This window comes from Tachyglossus aculeatus, chromosome 2 (assembly GCF_015852505.1).
Source record: "Tachyglossus aculeatus isolate mTacAcu1 chromosome 2, mTacAcu1.pri, whole genome shotgun sequence".
Lineage (NCBI taxonomy): Eukaryota > Metazoa > Chordata > Mammalia > Monotremata > Tachyglossidae > Tachyglossus > Tachyglossus aculeatus.
The window spans coordinates 44,014,471-44,035,638 of NC_052067.1; the positions used below are offsets into that span (position 1 = coordinate 44,014,471).

At 44.4% G+C, this 21,168-nt stretch overlaps 1 protein-coding gene across 1 annotated transcript in view; it reads left to right on the forward strand.

Annotated features, from left to right (window-relative positions):
* WDR27 (WD repeat domain 27) overlaps nt 1-21,168 on the forward strand; it is a 269,128-nt gene that overhangs the window by 10,978 nt on the left and 236,982 nt on the right. Inside the window, exons 4-8 of the mRNA XM_038770610.1 lie at nt 5,079-5,203; nt 7,995-8,108; nt 9,346-9,397; nt 10,965-11,035; nt 14,148-14,268. Coding sequence (XP_038626538.1) covers nt 5,079-5,203; nt 7,995-8,108; nt 9,346-9,397; nt 10,965-11,035; nt 14,148-14,268 — 483 coding nt within the window. The remainder of the gene's footprint in view (nt 1-5,078; nt 5,204-7,994; nt 8,109-9,345; nt 9,398-10,964; nt 11,036-14,147; nt 14,269-21,168) is intronic.

The following is a 21,168-nucleotide window of genomic DNA, read 5'->3' on the forward strand; positions in this document are numbered from 1 at the left end:
CGGGGAGAAATGACGACAACTCAACAACCCTCTTTCTGTCCCACACGTTTCCTACTAGGTGCTCCCAACTTACATGGGAGAGGAAGACACATAGCAGTGGGGATAAGTTCTAAACAACTGTCACAGTCGAATCACAAAACGAGGAGAAAGATCATCGGAAGATCCTTATTGTTCATTTCTTGTCCACCCTGCCCACACATTTCATGATTTTGAAAGCTCGTCACACCTTCACTCAGCTCGTTTCTTTCTAGAGCGAACAATCATAATCATTTCAACCTGTCCTTATTTGGATGCTTCTCTGTGCTTTGTTTGTTTTGGTTGCCCTTCTTTTGACTTTTTCCAGCTCTGTAGATGAGAAGTCTGTACCTTTGCTAAATTATGAGGACCCAGAAGTGATTTTTCGCCCAGAGACCCTCTTCGATCATATTCCGCGAGTTGAAAGGATTGCTTTTCGGGCCGCTCACAGGCCGCACTCTCTGCTTGGTTCCCGCCGATGGGCTGTTATTGGTGAACGCATCAGTCAGTCTGTTGCATTTATAGAACAGGGTGTGCAAAGCACTGCTCTAAGAGCTTGGGAAAGTACAGTGCGATAGAGTTGGTAGATGTGATTCCTACCCTCGAGGACCTTGCAGTCTACAGGGGGACTCACGTTAAAATAAATTACAGATAGAGGAAGTAGTAGAGTAAAAGTATATAAGTGCTTTAGGGGTGGGGTATCAGTTTCATTCATTCAATCGTATTTATTGAGCGCTTACTGTGTGCAGAGCCTGTACTAAGCGCTTGGAAAGTACAGCTCGGCAGCAGATAGAAATAGTCCCTACCCAACAATGGGCTCACACTCTAGAAGAATAGTATTTACTATTCTATTTATTATTTACTATTCTGTGTAGTTTGTTAATGATGTGCATCTAGCTTTGATTCTGTTTGTTCTGATGACACCTGTCCACATGTTTTGTTTTGTTGTCTGTCTCTTCCTTCGAGACTGTGAGCCCGTTGTTGGGTAGGGACCGTCTCTGTATGTTGCCAACTTGTACTTCCCAAGTGCTTAGTACAGTGCCCTGCACACAGTAAGCGCTCAATAAATACGATTGAATTGAATAAATGAATGAAAGGAGGAGACAGACAACAAAGCAAAACAAGTAGACAGGTGTCAGTTTGTTTAAGGTTACAAAGCCAAACGCGTAGGTGGTGGAGAGGAGAGAATGGGTAAGGGAAATGAGGGTTAGTCAGGGAAGGCCTCTTGGAGGAGATGTGATTTTAGGAGGGTTTTAAATAGTAATAATAATGATAGCATTTATTAAGCACTTACTTTGTGCAAAGCACTGTTCTAAGCGCTGGGGAGGTTACAAGGTGATCAGGTTATCCCACGGGGGGCTCACAGTCTTAATCCCCATTTTACAGATGAGGTAACCGAGGCACAGAGAAGTCAAGTGACTTGCCCAAAGTCACCCAGCTGACAATTGGCAGAGCTGGGATTTGAACCCGTGACCTCGGACTCCAAAGCCCGGGCTCTTTCCACTGAGCCACGATGCTCCTCTAAAGGTGGGGAGAGTGGTGGACTGTTGGATAGGAAAGGGGAGGGAATTCCAGACCCTTCTGCCCACGAGGACTAGGGCGCCTAATGGATTATCTTGGAGAAATTCTCCAAATAGGAGGATTGCTTTCCATTCAGATGCACTTCCTGAGCGTGGCAGAGCGATGGGTTCCCCAGAGAGCGGTGGTGGTGATGATGTGTCTGGAGGCTGGACCATTCCCCGTTTGGCGCTCCAGGTCCAACTGGGAGGAGATGAGTGAGGTTGAGGAGTGGGGTGAGGTACTGATTTTGATTTTTCGGAAACATTCGTACCGTCTCAGTCTCTGTGCATCCCACTGTGATCCCACTATTAAAAATCAACTGTTTTTTAAGAAAGGATCCCTTCGGCACATAGCACAAAAACAAAGAAATGTGAAAAGCTAAGAACATGAGATTCCTGGTGAAAATGGTAATGCCTCCATCCTCCCTGCGCTTCCAAATTCTCACATACACACACAAACGCACACTCATCCAACTGTACCACCTCCCCCCAAATGCCCCCACGGCTCCAGTTGGCAGAAACCAATCAGAGGATGTCACCCTGCAGCAGGCCTAGTGGATAGAGCACGGGCCTGGAAATCAGAAGGACCTGGGTTCTAATCCCGGCTCCGCCACTTGCCTGCTGTGTGACCGTGGGCAAGTCGCTTCACTTCTCTGTGCCTCAGTTACCTTATCTGTAAAATGGGGATTAAGATTGTGAGCCCCATGTGGGGCAGGGACTGTGTCCAACCTTATTACAACCCTCTCTTATTAAAACCCTCTCTTGACCCCACCTCACCTTCTAGTTATCACCCCATATCCCTCCTACCATTCCTTTCCAAACTCCTTGAACGAGTTGTCTACACGCACTGCCTCGAATTCCTCAACAACAACACTCTCCTCGACCCCCTCCAGTCTGGCTTCCATCCCCTACATTCCACGGAAACTGCCCTCTCAAAGGTCACCAATGACCTCCTGCTTGCCAAATCCAACGCCGCTCATACTCAGTCCTAATCCTCCTCGACCTCTCAGCTGCCTTTGACACTGTGGACCACCCCCTTCTCCTCAACACGCTATCTGACCTTGGCTTCACAGACTCCGTCCTTTCCTGGTTCTTCTCTTATCTCTCTGGTCGTTCTTTCTCAGTCTCTTTTGCAGGCTCCTCCTGCCCCTCCCATCCTCTTACTGTGGGGGTTCCCCAAGGTTCAGTGCTTGGTCCCCTTCTGTTCTCGATCTACACACACTCCCTTGGTGACCTCATTCGCTCCCACGGCTTCAACTATCATCTCTATGTTGATGACATCGATCTACATCTCTGCCTCTGCTCTCTCCCCCTCCCTCCAGGCTCGCATCTCCTCCTGCCTTCAGGACATCTCCATCTGGATGTCTGCCCGCCACCTGAAGCGCAACATGTCCAAGACTGAACTCCTTGTCTTCCCTCCCAAATCCTACCCTCTCCCTGACTTTCCCATCTCTGTTGACGGCACTACCATCCTTCCCGTCTCACAGGCCCGCAACCTCGGTGTCATCCTCGACTCCGCTCTCTCGTTCACCCCTCACATCCAAGCCGTCACCAAAACCTGCCGGTCTCAGCTCCGCAACATTGCCAAGATCCGCCCTTTCCTCTCCATCCACACCGCTACCCTTCTCATTCAAGCTCTCATCCTATCCCATCTGGACTACTGCAGCAGCCTTCTCTCTGATCTCCCATCCTCGTGTCTCTCTCCTCTTCAATCCATACTTCATGCTGCTGCCTGGATTATCTTTGTCCAGAAACGCTCTGGGCATATTACTCCCCTCCTCAAAAATCTCCAGTGGCTACCAATCAATCTGCGCATCAGGCAGAAACTCCTCACCCTGGGCTTCAAGGCTGTCCATCACCTCGCCCCCTCCTACCTCACCTCCCTTCTCTCCTTCTACAGCCCACCCCGCACCCTCGGCTCCTCTGCCGCTAATCTCCTCACCGTACCTCGTTCTCGCCTGTCCCGCCATTGACCCCCGGCCCACGTCATCCCCCGGGCCTGGAATGCCCTCCCTCTGCCCATCCACCAAGCTAGCTCTCTTCTTCCCTTCAAGGCCCTACTGAGAGCTCACCTCCTCCAGGAGGCCTTCCCAGACCGAGCCCCCTCCTTCCTCTCCCCCTCCTCCCCCTCTCCATCCCCCCATCTTATCTCCTTCCCCTCCCCATAGCACCTGTATATATGTATATATGTTTGTACATATTTATTACTCTATTTACTTATTTATTTTACCTGTACATATCTATTCTATTTATTTTATTTTGTTAATATGTTTGGTTTTGTTCTCTGTCTCCCCGTTCTAGGCTGTGAGCCCACTGTTGGGTAGGGACTGTCTCCATATGTTGCCAACTTGGACTTCCCAAGCGCTTAGTACAGTGCTCTGCACACAGTAAGCGCTCAATAAATACGATTGATGATGATGATGATGATTACCTTGTATCTACCCCAGCGCTTAGAACAGTGCCTGGCACATAGTAGATGCATAAAGCATAAAGCAATCCTTTCAACTGGTGGAATATGGTCATAGAATGTCGCCCAGGGATCCATCATTTCTTGGCCCTTCTTTAGCAGATTTCCTGTGTACCCCAACCATCTTCCTGCCAGATGGACACAGAGGGCATTCTCGAGGCTACTCCAACTGCCAGCTGCCGCCACCTCCACCGTCACCCTCGCCACACGCGGCTCCCCCCACCCCCTTCCCCACCTCACTTAAGAAGCTTTTATCCTCAGTCGCTGTCTCTCGGCTCCCGGGGTTGGGTGGAAGCGAGGATCCCAAAGGGCCGGCCAGCCGGGGAAGGTCAGCGGACATCTCGCCGTACCTCTTCCCTGCCCCGTCCCCTCTTCGAAACAGCTTGCAGAAACATTTGGCCGGTAAAACAACGTGGCATCTAATCAGGTTATCTTGGAAGAATTTGCCAAACTGCAAGACGATCATCCAAAAAGACACACTTCCACCGGGGAAACTTGTAGCCTTCTTGAGACGCAGTAACCAGAAGAAGCATAAGGAGCTTTTAGAGTCGCATTCATTCTTTCAGACCCCTCTGACGCTATTTAATAAATCACTGCTTCAGTGTACAAAATGGTATCTTGTAAAATGCCTCACATTTGTCTTGTTTTTTCCTTTTGCATTTCGAGAGCGTTGTCCAATGCTTTATTCTTAAAGGAACAACTAACCGGCTTCTGGATGTTAAATCTGACACCTTTCCTAAATGCATTTGAGTCAACAGACTACTGGGTATCTTCAATTTAGCCTTCAAGCCTTTTAATTTCATTGAAGATATTAACGGAGATCCGTGTTTGCTGCTCTGTAAATCAGTTTTGATCGGATAATTACTCTTTTACTTAGTGCCCTATAGTTTTCTTGTATGATTACGGTAAATGAGGTTTTTTTCCCAAGCATTATCAATCAGTGGCATTTATTGAGTGCTTACTCTGCACAGAACACCGTGCTAAGCATCTGAGAAAGCATAGCACTGTGAACTAATAATTAAATATCTTTTTTGTAGGGTTGATGCCTCGAGGAATCGTAATTGGAACTCTTTTGGGAATGGTACTCCATATAAGATTTAGTCCGGATGATCAAAAAGTTGCAGTATGTGTTGGAAATCGCATACTCGTGCTAAACACTAAGGTGAGACTGTCACTTGTGGTAGCTATTAGCTTTGCTCATATGGGATTTTCTAGGCTCTCAGATCCCTTAGATTCTTTTCCTTCTTTCCAAAGGATTCAATACCTACTTTCCCTCCTTCTTTAACCATTGTGAGACAGGGATTGTGTCTGATCTTGTATTCTGTATCTTCCCCAGGGCTTTAGTTCACTACTTGGTACACAACAATTGTATTGATGCCTGTCTACTTGTTTTGTTTTGTTGTCTGTCTCCCCTTTCTAGACTGCGAACCCATTGTTATGTGGGGATTGTCTCTATCTGTTGCCGAATTGTACTTTCCAAGCACTTAGTCCAGTGCTCTGCACACAGTAAGCACTCAATAAATACGATTGAATGAATATACATTTTGGGGAGGAGGGTTAGGAAATGTGTCCTATTTAGCAAGAGGAGCTAAGCTCTGATGTACTTCAAAAATCCTCTCCATCTGGAGGAGGTCCAGATTTTGCAAGCTTGAGGTTACTTCCACCCGCCTGATTACTCTATATGTTGCCAACTTGTACTTCCCAAGCGCTTAGTACCGTGCTCTGCACACAGTAAGCGCTCAATAAATACGACTGATGATGATGATGATTATTATAAAGAATCCCCCAAAGGGAAACATCCTATTTTTGACTCTGCTTTGGGTAAAGTATAAGGATGGTTTGCATTGTGTCAAATGAGCCCTTTCTTCTAAAGGTCAACTTCTAACAGAGGTACAGCAAAATAATCTTTAATTAATCAGCCAAACACTTAACGGTATTTATTCATTCAGTCAGATTTATGGAACACTTACTGTGTGCAAAGCAGTGTACCAAGCGCTTGGGAGAGTAGAGTATGACAGAGTTGGAAGCCCCATTCCCTGCACACAAGCAGAGAGAAGCAGTGTGGCTTAGTGGATAGAGCACGGTCCTGGGAATCAGAAGGACTCGGGTTCCGCTCCCGACTCCGCCTCACGTCTGTCGAATGACTGAATGAATAATGTCTCTGGGCCTCAGTTATCTGTAAAATGGGGATTAAGACCGTGAGCCCCATGCGGGACGGGGACTGTGGCCAACTTGATGAACTTATCTACCTGGCATGTAGTAAGCACTTAAGTACCATAATTATAATTATCACAAGGCGCTCACAGTCTAGAGGGCGAGATTGACGCTAAAATAAATTATTCATTCATTCAGTCGTATTTATTGAGCGCTTACTGTGCGCAGAGCACTGTACTAAGCACTTATGGCTATGGTAGTGACTGTCTGGGCCTCCAAGCGGTTTCATGGTGCGCTGCTGGGGACTTGGGCTAGCCCAGCCGTCCCCTCCCGCTCCCACCTCCACCCAGCCCAGACCTCTGGGCTTTCTTTTTCCCAGAAAATAACTTCTCCAGTGGCCTGGGCAGTGAGTACTGGCAAAGGCAGGGAAGGGCCAAGCCCTCAAGAGAAAGCGGCTGGAGGGAACAGGAAGGGGGAAGACATGTGCAGGCGGAACAAATCCGGTGACCAAGATGATCCTTGGGTTGCCCTGGGATCTTCCCAGAAATGAGGGCCTAGAAGTCAGCAGGTCCTGGCATCTACTCAGCATTCATCTGCTTTGTGACCTCGGACAAGTCACTTCACTTCTCTGGGCCCCAGTTACTTCATCTGTAAATCGGGGAGTGAGCCTCAACCTACGGTGGTTTTCTCCTGGAGGTCTAGGCCGACATCGATGACCATTGTTAGGCCACCACACGTGGGTCCCACCGGGAAATGGGGAGAGGATCCGGGGGAGCAGCTGCTTTTATCACAGGTTTAATCACGTGAGCACTTTGCCGGGCGATTGGAGCATACAGTGAAAGAACGTCGTGCTCAACACCCTGGAAGATTGTCCATGGAGTCGCTATGGGGCGGAGACGACTCAACAGCATAAGACAAGTCAAAAAAATATTGAGCTTAAGGGGCCAACGAGACATCAATGTGCAGAGGTCTTGGTGGCCAAAGGAAGTATAAGATTACAGATAGGGAACAAAGGCGGGGCTATCAAAATGGATTTGGGAGTCCTCCCACCTTCAAAGCCTTATTTTTCCACGGTATTTGTTAAGTGCTTACTCTGTGCCAAGCACTGTTCTAAGCGCTGGGATGGATAGACGTCAATCAGTTCAGACATAGTCCCTGTCCCGAAGGGGGTCCCAGAGTCTTAACAGGAAGGAGAACAGGTATTTCAACCCCATTTTACAGTTGAGGAGACTGAAGCACAGAGAAGTTAAATGATTTGCCCACGGTCACAGGGAAGTGGCAGAATCGGGATTCGAACCCAGGTCTTCTGACTCCCAGGGAGTCTAAAGGAACCCATCAACTCACAGAAGGGGCAATAGCCAGACACACGGAGGAGTGGCCAGAGAGGTGTACTCTCCAAGCTCTTAGTACAGTGCTCCGCACACAGTAAGCGCTCAATAAATCCGGTTGAATGAATGAATGAAGAAGAGGAAAGGACTGTATTTGCAAAACCAGTGTTAGATAGCATTTCCAGGGAAGGGAGCCATCTCTTCTGCCGAAGACAGGTGGAGGAAGATTAGGTTTGAGTTGAGATCGGGTTATCGGTGACCCGGGAAAGTGGGTCTCTGGGTTGTTGATAACGATCACCTTTCCAGTGCTAAGTAGACAACAGGTGATTGCAAAGCACTGATCACTGAATAAAAGGTGCAGGAATATTGCAGGTGTTTTAATTCCGTGGGACATTTTGCGCGTACGTAATCATTAGTGATAGTAATTACTACAAAACAGGTCAAATTGTTCTCTTTTATAAATGATCACAGCGCGAAGAGGTATTAGCTGAATTGGAAGGTCACTTAAACCCAGTAACAGCGGTTGAGTTTTGCGTCTGGCAGCCAAACAAACTGGTATCAGTATCTGAAGACAGAAGCTTTAAGGTAAGTGAGATGATTTATAAGCCTATGAACTACAACCGGCATGACTTTTCATTCAGGGAGAAAATACTATTTCTCTCCTTTGAATAACTGGATAATAATAATAATAATAATAGCATTTGTTAAGCACTCACTATGTGCAAAACACTGTTCTAAGCACCGGGGGAGGATACATGGTCATCAGGTTGTCCCACATGGGGCTCACAGTTTTAATCCCCATTTTTACAGATGAGGTAACTGAGGCACAGAGAAGTGACTTGCCCAAAGTCACACAGCTGACAATTGGCGGAGCCGGGATTTGAACCCATGACCTCTGACACCAAGGCCCATGCTCTTTCCACTGAGCCACGCTGCTTCTCAAAACCTAGTCAAAGTATATTGACAAAATTTAGTCGGCTAAACCCCGGGTTTGCACTTCAGATCAGGAAGTCCAAAGTGAGGGTGTTACAATACTCTGGAGAAAAATGAAATGCCAAACTGGAATGTATTCTAAATTTTATTTCCATTATAAAAAAATTAGTAAAACTAACCTATACAATAATATTTGTTTATGTTTTCCCTATCACTACTGCTTGATCACTGTTTGCCCTTTAAAGGTTGTTTTGCAGTTGCTTAGGTCCCTTTAGTTTAGAGAAGCAGCGTGGCTCAGTGGAAGGAGCCCGGGCTTTGGAGTCAGAGGTCATGGGTTCGAATCCCAGCTCCGCCACATGTCTGCTGCGTGACCTTGGGCAAGTCACTTAACTTCTCTGAGCCTCCGTTACCTCATCTGTAAAATGGGGATTAAGACTGTGAGCCCCACGTGGGACAACTTGATCACCTTGTATCCACCCCAGCGCTTAGAACAGTGCTTTGCACATAGTAAGTGCTTAACAAATGCCATCATCATTATTATTATTATTTAGTTGATGAAATAATGAGAAAAATGTTTCTAGCATCTTGATGTATTCATGTTTTTCCTATTTCTTCCAAGTTTTTAATTTTCTTTTAGAAATGACTTTAATTCATACTTCTGTGTTGCTTCAGCATATTTCTCTGAATCACAATTCCTGTATTTTTTATATACAGTCTTGTTTCCTTTTTTTCCTTTCTATGATTTTGCGGTAATTTTTTTTATTAATTATTAGCTAGAGGGCTGTAATTTCAATTGTTCTTACAGATTTTTGGTAACTTTTGATATATTTTTTATGTTTTTATGACCCATTCGTAGTTTTGACTTCTAAAAAAAACATATTTTCAAAAGGTATGGGACCATTGCAACGCACTATTAATATACCAGTCTGCAATTTTAACAGGTAATTTTTCTCTGTTTCATATGGCTACTCTGACTGCAACCAGATTTCACTAGTGATTGAATCTGGAACTTGGGAAGGCGTGAGTACAGTGCCAAGCGCTTAGTACTGTACCCTGCACATAATGAGCGCTCAATAAATACGATTGAATGAATGAATGTGTACGCTCATTGCTTCAGAGATTCCAATGAAGTAGCTATCTTTACCGTAAAAATTTTAATTTACTCTGTCAGTATTTCAGTCAATAGCAACATCTTACTGATTTATATTTTATCACTTCTAGACTAAGACCTAAAGTGACCAGGGTGATGAATTCACTGAGTAATACAGTCTGACGAGACTTCTCTTATCCAACTATTATTTCTGTGAAAGAAGTTTGCCATGAATATTTCTCATTCCTGATTTCATATTCCCTTTCAGAGGGAAGATTACCATTTACTCTGCTTATGGTTGGAAAGAGAGTTACTTTTTCTGCTTATTGGCTCTGCTATTTTAAGTTTTCATTTAGATTCACTTAGTAAATACAGCAATATTTTAAATTGATATTGTGCCTGAAGATGGTGCATACTATCAGCACTTCAGAAATGAATCATTAATTCAATTTCTGCATTTAGTACACATGCCTGCTGCCTCATTTTAATCACATAACTTGCTTTGGAATATTGAAAAGTGATTCCCCCTCATTATTTATTGAAATTGATTGCTCATTAGATGCTAGAGTAACAAAACTGCTTATCTAATTTTAATTCTTCAGCTTTCCTGGTCAGGCCCATGTTATGTGGTTTCTCGTTGGATTATTCTACGGAACGAATGAATTAATACCGTTTAGCTATACACAGGAAAATTCACATAATTAGATCCAAATTGATTATAAGAAAAAGGAGAAACAAGCAGGGCTATCATGTTTTCACAGTAAAAACGTTCTTATCTTATATGAGAAGCAGCATGGCATAGAGGAAAGAGCACAGGCTTGGGAGTCAGAGGTCATGGGTTCTAATCCTGGCTCTGCCATTTGTCAGTTGTGTGACTCTGGGTAAGTCACTTAACTTCCCTGGGCCTCAGTTACCTCATCTGTAAAGTGGGGATTAAGACTGTGAGTCCTACGTGGGGCAACCTGATCACCTTGTATCCTCCCCAGTGCTTTGAACAGTGCTTTGCACATAGTAAGCGCTTAACAAATGCCATCGTCATCATCATCATTCACTCAGTCGTATGTATTGAGCACTTACTGTGTACTAAGCACTTGGAAAGTACAATTCGGCAACAGAGACAATCCCTACCCGACAATGGGCTCGCTGTCTAGACCTTAGTAAGGGCCTAACAAACACCACAGTTATTAAAAGGAGCTCAAACCAAGGGCTGAGGGATAATAATAATAGTTGTGGGATCTATTAGGTACACACTATGTGCCAAGCACTCTGCTAAACTATGAGATTTGGAAAGATTTTTGTAGTATGAAATATCATATTTTATAAAATGTTGCCCTATAGGATGTATTCAATATTCTGTGTAATGTTTCTTATATGCAATGTGCTACGCACCCTCTGGTTAAAATTTTCTTTTCCAACAGCCTCTCCTCTGCTAAGTTTATTTATTGATGAAGAAAATCAGCAGCTAGTTCTTGGGAGTGGTGATGGTCAGGTAAGAGAGTTATTCTGAAATGTCAAATTTTTAAAGCAGGCATTAATCAATCAATCACATTTATTGAGCGCTTACTGTGTGCAGAGCACCGTACTAAGCGCTTGGGAAGTACAAGTTGGCAACATATAAAGACAGTCCCTACCCAACAGTGGGCTCACAGTCTAAAAGGGGGAGACAGAGAACAAAACCAAACGTACTGACAAAATAAAATAAATAGAATGGATATGTACAAGTAAAATAAATAAATAAATAGAGTAATAAATATGTACAGACATATATACATATATACAGGTGCTGTGGGGAAGGGAAGGAGGTAAGATTCCTATGTTTTTTTGTCAGAGTTATATTTGGGAAAGGCATTCTCCAGTGAGAAATTCTGGGGTTTATGACCTGAATCTGTCCAGGCCAAACCTATTGTTAGGCCCCAGTCTAACATTAGCAAACAGAATTAGCTGTTTTGGTGTCAAAATCTTCTAGTTACATTCTGCCTCTGAGCTTTTTAGACTGTGAGCCCACTGTTCGGTAGGGACTGTCTCTATATGTTGCCAACTTGTACTTCCCAAGCGCTTAGTCCAGTGCTCTGCACACAGTAAGCGCTCAATAAATACGATTGATTGATTGATTGATTGTGATAGAGTCTCCTATCAGCGACAGTGGGCGATCCTCGATTCTGAGGCACGAGGTTAAGGGAGATTAGGACTGAGTAGAATCCACCGGACTTGACTATGAGGAAGGTCTCTCATTCATTCATTCAATCGTATTTATTGAGCACTTACTGTGTGCAGAGCACTGTACTAAGCGCTTGGGAAGTACAAGTTGGCAACATATAGAGACAGTCCCTACCCAACAATGGGCTCACAGTCTAAAAGGGGGAGACAGAGAACAAAACCAAACATACTAACAAAATAAAATAAATAGAATAGATATGTACAAGTAAAATAAATAAATAGAGTAATAAAATACTGAGTGAAGGGGGCGAAGACCTGATTGTGGTTGGTTATGGCCCTGTTCATGCTATTGTGGTGCCTCTGTAGACTGAATGTGGATACAGGGGCATCACGGAGAAGGCGGGAGTCCTAAAAAGATGGTAAGGAAATATCGGTATCCTTCCTCAACTATAGAAGACGAGGTTCTGCAGAACGTACTGAACATCCAGTACATGTCAGCGTGGACTCTGGGCCGGCTACTGGGGAAGGCGCGGGAGCGGAGCCCTAAAAAACCGAAAAGCAACTTTCCTCGTTGGCCCACCCGCTGAGCCCTGCAGACTTGGAGGGGACATCCTGCTTGAGCTCTTACCCAAACTCTTCCTCAACACGGGGATCATCATCATCATCAATCGTATTTATTGAGCGCTTACTGTGTGCAGAGCACTGTACTAAGCGCTTGGGAAGTACAAGTTGGCAACATATAGAGACAGTCCCTACCCAGCAGTGGGCTCACAGTCTAAAAGAGGGGGATCACTAAGGAAATGTCACAAGATCTCAAAGATGCTCTTCAAGTAGAGCATCGCGGCTTAGCGGATAGAACAGGAGTCTGGGAGTCAGGAGACCTGAGTGCTAATCAGTTAATCAGTGTTATTTATTGAGCGCTTACTACGTGCAAGAGAACTGTAATGAGTGTTTTGGGAGAGGACAATCCTGGCTCTGCCACTTGCCTGCCGTGTTACCTTGGTCAAGTAACTTAATTTCTCAGTGCCTCCGTTTTCTCATCAGAAGCAAGGGAATTAAATGCACATTCTCCCTCCCCTTTTGACTCTGAGAGTTGTGGGGGGCAAGGACCGTGCGTGATTTGGTTATCTTGAAACCCCAGCACTCGGCACATAGAAGGGGTCTTAACAAGCTGCCGTGTGACCTTGGTCAAGTCACTTAACTTCTCTGTGCCTCACTTACCTCATCTGTAAAATGGGGCTTAAGACTCTGAGCCCTCTGTTGGACGGGGATTGTGTCCAACCCGATTATCTTGCATCTACCCCAGCTCTTAGAACAGTGTCTGGCGCATAGAAAGCGCTTAACAAATACCATAATACCTAGAGATGCAGCTTGGCTTAGTGGAAAGAGCCTAGGCTTGGGAGTCATAGGTTGTGGGTTCTAATCCTGGCTCCGCCACTTATCTTCCCTTTGCCTCAGTTACCTCATCTGTAAAATGGGAAGTAAGACTGTGAGCCCCACATGGGACAACCTGATTACCTTTTATCTACCCCAGCGCTTAAAACAGTGTTTGGCACATAGTTAGCGCTTAACAAATACCATCATTATTATTATCATTATTACCCCAGTGCACATAGCAAGCACTTAAGAAATACCATAATTATTATTATTATTTAAATGCACAGTTGTTATTATTATTATTGTTAATTCAAAGGACAGAGGAAACATTTTAAGGACACAATGCATCAAAAAATGCTGCATCCCAGCCCCCAAACTGGGAATCAGGGGCCAAAGATAGACAAGCATGGCATGGAACTATCAGGAAAGGAGTAGATTTGAACCAAGGCTTTGTAAGGAACTGAAGACAGAGAGGCTAAAGAGAAACATCAGGTCCTGAAAGCGTCAAGCGTGACAACGAAACAAGGAGAAGCTTTTCCTGTGCACAGTGTGGCAGGGACACTGGGCACCAACTCTCTCGAATACAAAGAACAACTGAAGACACATCTAGATTGGTCTTAGAGAGTTGTAGGAGAGGCACTGAAAGGAGTGAATATGTATACAGTTTGTTTGAGAAGCTGGGATAGGAATGGGAAAAAGGTGACAGTGTGGAGGTTGAAGGGGCAACTTTAGTATAAGGAAAATCTGAATACGTTTGAATGTGGAAAAGAAACCATTTAACAGAGACTGAGAGGTTGAACATAGATTTAAGTGGGAGAACGGAGTGGGAACAAGGATTTCTAAAAGATAGGGGCTTGGGTCTGAATCGCTTTTTTTTTTATTAAACCAAACCTAGAGCACATTAAAATGTAAAAATGGTTAAACTAAGAATTCAGCCCCTTTCCCAAGATTATGAAGTGGCAATGATCACGATGAGATCCTTAAAAGAGAAAAGGAATGTTATGTCTAGCTGAATTCTTGTCATTTTTTTGAAGCTTATTTGTAATGCAGTATGTCTTTCTTTTCAGCTTTGGATTTTCAGTTTGACTAGTGAGCATCAGTATCGTTGTGTGGTAAATATTGACCTAAAGAAGAAACATAGGAATTTCCTCACTCATAGGATCAAGTCAGGACAGCACACTCTATTCGGTAACGTTTCTAAGATCCCTCCCACAATACGCCTTCGTACTTCAGCAACACCTTGACCCTCTTTATCTTGCAAAACTACATGATGTCTATTCAGGATTCTTTCTTTTCAGCGATGTTTTCTCTCCCAAGCACTTAATGCCGCACCCTGCATATAGTAAATGCGCCATAAATACCATTAATTGATTGGACAATCAGAAATAAAATCACCAGAGCATTGTTAGGCCAAGTTATAATGAGTTTTGAGAGGGGTACCTCTTCCTCCTCCAGATTAACTGCCACTTTGCGCATACATCCTCACTGGTGTGTTGCCGTCCCCTCAACAGCAAGGTTCTGTTTGGGCAGGTAATATTTATTTTCAGAGCCAATCCTACTTTGCAATCCCTTTTACTGAACGCCCGACTACTGTATCTGCCTCCCTGCTGACCTGCCCACTCTAGTCCATATTTTCCTCTATTTCCCCGATCACTTTTCTACAAAAACGTTAAGTCCACGTCTCTCCACTCCTCAAGAACCTCCAGGGGTTGCCCATCCACCTCCACATCAAACAGAAACTCCTTACCGTGACTTTATGACGCTCAATCAGCTTTCCTTACCTACCTTACTTACTGATCTCCTACTATGGCCCAGCCAGAGCACTTTGCTCCTCTGCCTCCCATCTAGCTCGCTCACTATGCTTCCATCTCCTCTATCAATCAATCAATCAATATGTCTAGTTGAATTCTTGTCATTTTTTTGAAGCCTATTTGTAATGCAGTATGTCTTTCTTTTCAGCTTTGGATTTTCAGTTTGATTAGTGAGCATCAGTATCGTTGTGTGGTAAATACAATGTATTTACTGAGTGCTTGGGAGAGTACAGTACGATAGAATTAGTCAACATATTCCTGCCTAAAATGAAATTACAGTCTAGAGGAATTTCTATTTGGTGCTTTTATTGTTAATCAATCAATCAATCGTATTTATTGAGCGCTTACTGTGTGCAGAGCACTGTTCTAAGCGCTTGGGAAGTACAAGTTGGCAACATATAGAGACAGTCCCTACCCAACAGTGGGCTCACAGTCTAAAAGTTAAGTCATCTGACATTTGTTATCTTTATTTACTTCGCACAACAGCCCTGCAGAGTAAGCTTCAGGTATTGTTATCCCCATTTTACAGCTGGGAAAACTGAGTCACAAGGAGGGTAAGTTGAGGTTGAGAAGCAGCGTGATGTAATGGATAGAGCACAGGCTTGGCAGTCAGAAGGTCATGGGTTCTAGTCCCGGCTCCTCCACTTGTCTGCTGTGTGACCTTGGGCAAGTCACTTCATTTCTCTGTGCCTCAGTTCCCTCATCTGTAAAATGGGATTGAGATGGGGAGCCCCACATGGGACAGAGACTGTGTTCAACCCAATCTGCTTGTATAATAATAATAATAATAATAGTAATAATGGTATTTGTTAAGCGCTTACTATGTGCAAAGCACATAGGTGGGGGGGACACACAAGGAGATCAGGTTGTCCCACGTGGGGCTTACAGTCTTAATCCCCATTTTACAGATGAGGTAACTGAGGCCCGGAGAAGTTAAGTGACTTGCCCAAAGTCGCACAGCTGACAAGTGGCGGAGCCGGGATTTGAACCCATGACGTCTGACTCCCAAGCCCATGCTCTTTCCACTGAACCACACTGTATCCACCCCAGCACTTAGTACAGTGCCTGACACCTAGTTAAGCACTTAAAAAATACCATTATTATTATTATTATTATTAAGTGGTTTGCCCAAGGCCACGGAGCTGACAGGTGGCAGAGTCAGAATTAGAACCCGGGACCTCTGGCTTCCAGGTCCACAGCTCCCTTACTACGCCACATTACCGCCTCCGCTCTATATCACTGCCAACCCATTTCCCGCATCCTCCCTCCCACATTCCCTCCATATTCACCACAGCACATCACCACTCTCCTCACCTTCAAAGTCTTATTAAGGCCTTCCCCAATTAAGCCCTCTTTCCCCCAACTCCCTCGCCCTTCTGCGTTGCTTATGTACTCAGATCTATACTCTTTGAGCACTTGATAACACTTAGGCACTTTGCACATAGTAAGCGCTTAAAAAATACCATTATTATTATTATTATACAAGCAGATTGGGCTGAACACAGTCTCTGTCCCATGCGGGGCTCACTGTCTCAATCCCCATTTTACAGATGAGGGAATTTAGGCACTTTGTTTCTAACAACGCCCCTCTTCCCCTCTAGAATGTAAGCACCTTGTGGGCAGGGAACATGTCTAGCAACTCTGTATTCTCCCAAGTGCTTAGTTCAGTGGGATGCACAGACTAGGCACTCAATCAATACCATTGATTGATTGATTGATTGACAGCTCCATTCTAAGTGGTGGGGTAGAATCAAGTTAATCAGATTAGACACAATCCCTTTCCCAGATGGGGAGCACAGCCTGGGAGAGAGAACAGGTATTTTAATCACCATTTCACTAATGAGGAAACTGAGGCACAGAAGTTAAGTTGACTTTCCCAAGGTCACACAGAAGGCAAGTGGTGGAGGCAGAATTAGAACCCAGATCCTCTGATTCCTAGGTCTTTATTGAGAAAATTGAAACCATCAGGTGTGATCTCCCTAAAATCTCCCCTGTTCCTTTCCAGTCCTTCCATCCTCCTGCCCCTTTTCTCGTCTCTCCCAACTTTCCCAAGTTTTCCAACTTTGCACATAGTAAGCGCTTAACAAATACCATTATTATTATTGTTATACAAGCAGATTGGGCTGAACACAGTCTCTGTCCCATGCGGGGCTCACTGTCTCAATCCCCATTTTACAGATGAGGGAATTTAGGCACTTACGTAATTTATTGTTTCTATTAATGCCCCTCTTCCCCTCTAGAATGTAAGCACCTTGTGGGCAGGGAACATGTCTAGCAACTCTGTATTCTCCCAAGTGCTTAGTTCAGTGGGATGCACAGACTAGGCACTTAATCAATGCCATTGATTGATTGATTGACAGCTCCATTCTAAGTGTTGGGGTAGAATCAAGTTAATCAGATTAGACACAATCCCTTTCCCAGATGGGGGTCACAGCCTGGGAGAGAGAACAGGTATTTTAATCCCCATTTCACTGATGAGGAAACTGAGGCACAGAAGTTAAGTTGACTTTCCCAAGGTCACACAGAAGGCAAGTGGTGGAGGCAGAATTAGAACCCAGATCCTCTGATTCCTAGGTCTTACTTTATTGAGAAAATTGAAACCATCAGGTGTGATCTCCCTAAAATCTCCCCTGTTCCTTTCCAGTCCTTCCATCCTCCTGCCCCTTTTTTCATCTCTCCCAACTTTCCCAAGTTTTCCAACTTTGCACATAGTAAGCGCTTAACAAATACCATTATTATTATTGTTATACAAGCAGATTGGGCTGAACACAGTCTCTGTCCCATGTGGGGCTCACTGTCTCAATCCCCATTTTACAGGTGAGGGAACTTAGGCACTTAGGTAATTTATTGTTTCTATTAATGCCCCTCTTCCCCTCTAGAATGTAAGCACCTTGTGGGCGGGGAACATGTCTAGCAACTCTGTATTCTCCCAAGTGCTTAGTTCAGTGGGATGCACAGACTAGGCACTCAATCAATACCATTGATTGATTGATTGATTGACAGCTCCATTCTAAGTGGTGGGGTAGAATCAAGTTAATCAGATTAGACACAATCCCTTTCCCAGATGGGGAGCACAGCCTGGGAGAGAGAACAGGTATTTTAATCACCATTTCACTAATGAGGAAACTGAGGCACAGAAGTTAAGTTGACTTTCCCAAGGTCACACAGAAGGCAAGTGGTGGAGGCAGAATTAGAACCCAGATCCTCTGATTCCTAGGTCTTTATTGAGAAAATTGAAACCATCAGGTGTGATCTCCCTAAAATCTCCCCTGTTCCTTTCCAGTCCTTCCATCCTCCTGCCCCTTTTTTCATCTCTCCCAACTTTCCCAAGTTTTCCAACTTTGCACATAGTAAGCGCTTAACAAATACCATTATTATTATTGTTATACAAGCAGATTGGGCTGAACACAGTCTCTGTCCCATGCGGGGCTCACTGTCTCAATCCCCATTTTACAGATGAGGGAATTTAGGCACTTACGTAATTTATTGTTTCTATTAATGCCTCTCTTCCCCTCTAGAATGTAAGCACCTTGTGGGCAGGGAACATGTCTAGCAACTCTGTATTCTCCCAAGTGCTTAGTTCAGTGGGATGCACAGACTAGGCACTCAATCAATACCATTGATTGATTGATTGATTGACAGCTCCATTCTAAGTGTTGGGGTAGAATCAAGTTAATCAGATTAGACACAATCCCTTTCCCAGATGGGGGTCACAGCCTGGGAGAGAGAACGGGTATTTTAATCCCCATTTCACTGATGAGGAAACTGAAGCACAGAAGTTAAGTTGACTTTCCCAAGGTCACACAGAAGGCAAGTGGTGGAGGCAGAATTAGAACCCAGATCCTCTGATTCCTAGGTCTTTATTGAGAAAATTGAAACCATCAGGTGTGATCTCCCTAAAATCTCCCCTGTTCCTTTCCAGTCCTTCCATCCTCCTGCCCCTTTTTTCGTCTCTCCCAACTTTCCCAAGTTTTCCAACTTTGCACATAGTAAGCGCTTAACAAATACCATTATTATTATTGTTATACAAGCAGATTGGGCTGAACACAGTCTCTGTCCCATGCGGGGCTCAATGTCTCAATCCCCATTTTACAGGTGAGGGAATTTAGGCACTTAGGTAATTTATTGTTTCTATTAACGCCCCTCTTCCCCTCTAGAATGTAAGCACCTTGTGGGCAGGGAACATGTCTAGCAACTCCGTATTCTCCCAAGGGCTTAGTTCAGTGGGATGCACAGACTAGGCACTCAATCAATACCATTGATTGATTGATTGATTGACAGCTCCATTCTAAGTGTTGGGGTAGAATCAAGTTAATCAGATTAGACACAATCCCTTTCCCAGATGGGGGTCACAGCCTGGGAGAGAGAACGGGTATTTTAATCCCCATTTCACTGATGAGGAAACTGAGGCACGGAAGTTAAGTTGACTTTCCCAAGGTCACACGGAAGGCAAGTGGTGGAGGCAGAATTAGAACCCAGATCCTCTGATTCCTAGGTCTTACTTTATTGAGAAAATTGAAACCATCAGGTGTGATCTCCCTAAAATCTCCCCTGTTCCTTTCCAGTCCTTCCATCCTCCTGCCCCTTTTTTCGTCTCTCCCAACTTTCCCAAGTTTTCCAACTTTGCACATAGTAAGCGCTTAACAAATACCATTATTATTATTGTTATACAAGCAGATTGGGCTGAACACAGTCTCTGTCCCATGCGGGGCTCACTGTCTCAATCCCCATTTTACAGATGAGGGAATTTAGGCACTTACGTAATTTATTGTTTCTATTAATGCCTCTCTTCCCCTCTAGAATGTAAGCACCTTGTGGGCAGGGAACATGTCTAGCAACTCTGTATTCTCCCAAGTGCTTAGTTCAGTGGGATGCACAGACTAGGCACTCAATCAATACCATTGATTGATTGATTGATTGACAGCTCCATTCTAAGTGGTGGGGTAGAATCAAGTTAATCAGATTAGACACAATCCCTTTCCCAGATGGGGAGCACAGCCTGGGAGAGAGAACAGGTATTTTAATCGCCATTTCACTAATGAGGAAACTGAGGCACAGAAGTTAAGTTGACTTTCCCAAGGTCACACAGAAGGCAAGTGGTGGAGGCAGAATTAGAACCCAGATCCTCTGATTCCTAGGTCTTTATTGAGAAAATTGAAACCATCAGGTGTGATCTCCCTAAAATCTCCCCTGTTCCTTTCCAGTCCTTCCATCCTCCTGCCCCTTTTTTCGTCTCTCCCAACTTTCCCAAGTTTTCCAACTTTGCACATAGTAAGCGCTTAACAAATACCATTATTATTATTGTTATACAAGCAGATTGGGCTGAACACAGTCTCTGTCCCATGTGGGGCTCACTGTCTCAATCCCCATTTTACAGATGAGGGAATTTAGGCACTTACGTAATTTATTGTTTCTATTAATGCCTCTCTTCCCCTCTAGAATGTAAGCACCTTGTGGGCAGGGAACATGTCTAGCAACTCTGTATTCTCCCAAGTGCTTAGTTCAGTGGGATGCACAGACTAGGCACTTAATCAATGCCATTGATTGATTGATTGACAGCTCCATTCTAAGTGTTGGGGTAGAATCAAGTTAATCAGATTAGACACAATCCCTTTCCCAGATGGGGGTCACAGCCTGGGAGAGAGAACAGGTATTTTAATCGCCATTTCACTGATGAGGAAACTGAGGCACAGAAGTTAAGTTGACTTTCCCAAGGTCACACGGAAGGCAAGTGGTGGAGGCAGAATTAGAACCCAGATCCTCTGATTCCTAGGTCTTACTTTATTGAGAAAATTGAAGCCATCAGGTGTGATCTCCCTAAAATCTCCCCTGTTCCTTTCCAGTCCTTCCATCCTCCTGCCCCTTTTCTCGTCTCTCCCAACTTTCCCAAGTTTTCCAACTTTGCACATAGTAAGCGCTTAACAAATACCATTATTATTATTGTTATACAAGCAGATTGGGCTGAACACAGTCTCTGTCCCATGTGGGGCTCACTGTCTCAATCCCCATTTTACAGATGAGGGAATTTAGGCACTTAGGTAATTTATTGTTTCTATTAATGCCCCTCTTCCCCTCTAGAATGTAAGCACCTTGTGGGCGGGGAACATGTCTAGCAACTCTGTATTCTCCCAAGTGCTTAGTTCAGTGGGATGCACAGACTAGGCACTCAATCAATACCATTGATTGATTGATTGATTGACAGCTCCATTCTAAGTGTTGGGGTAGAATCAAGTTAATCAGATTGGACACAATCCCTTTCCCAGATGGGGGTCACAGC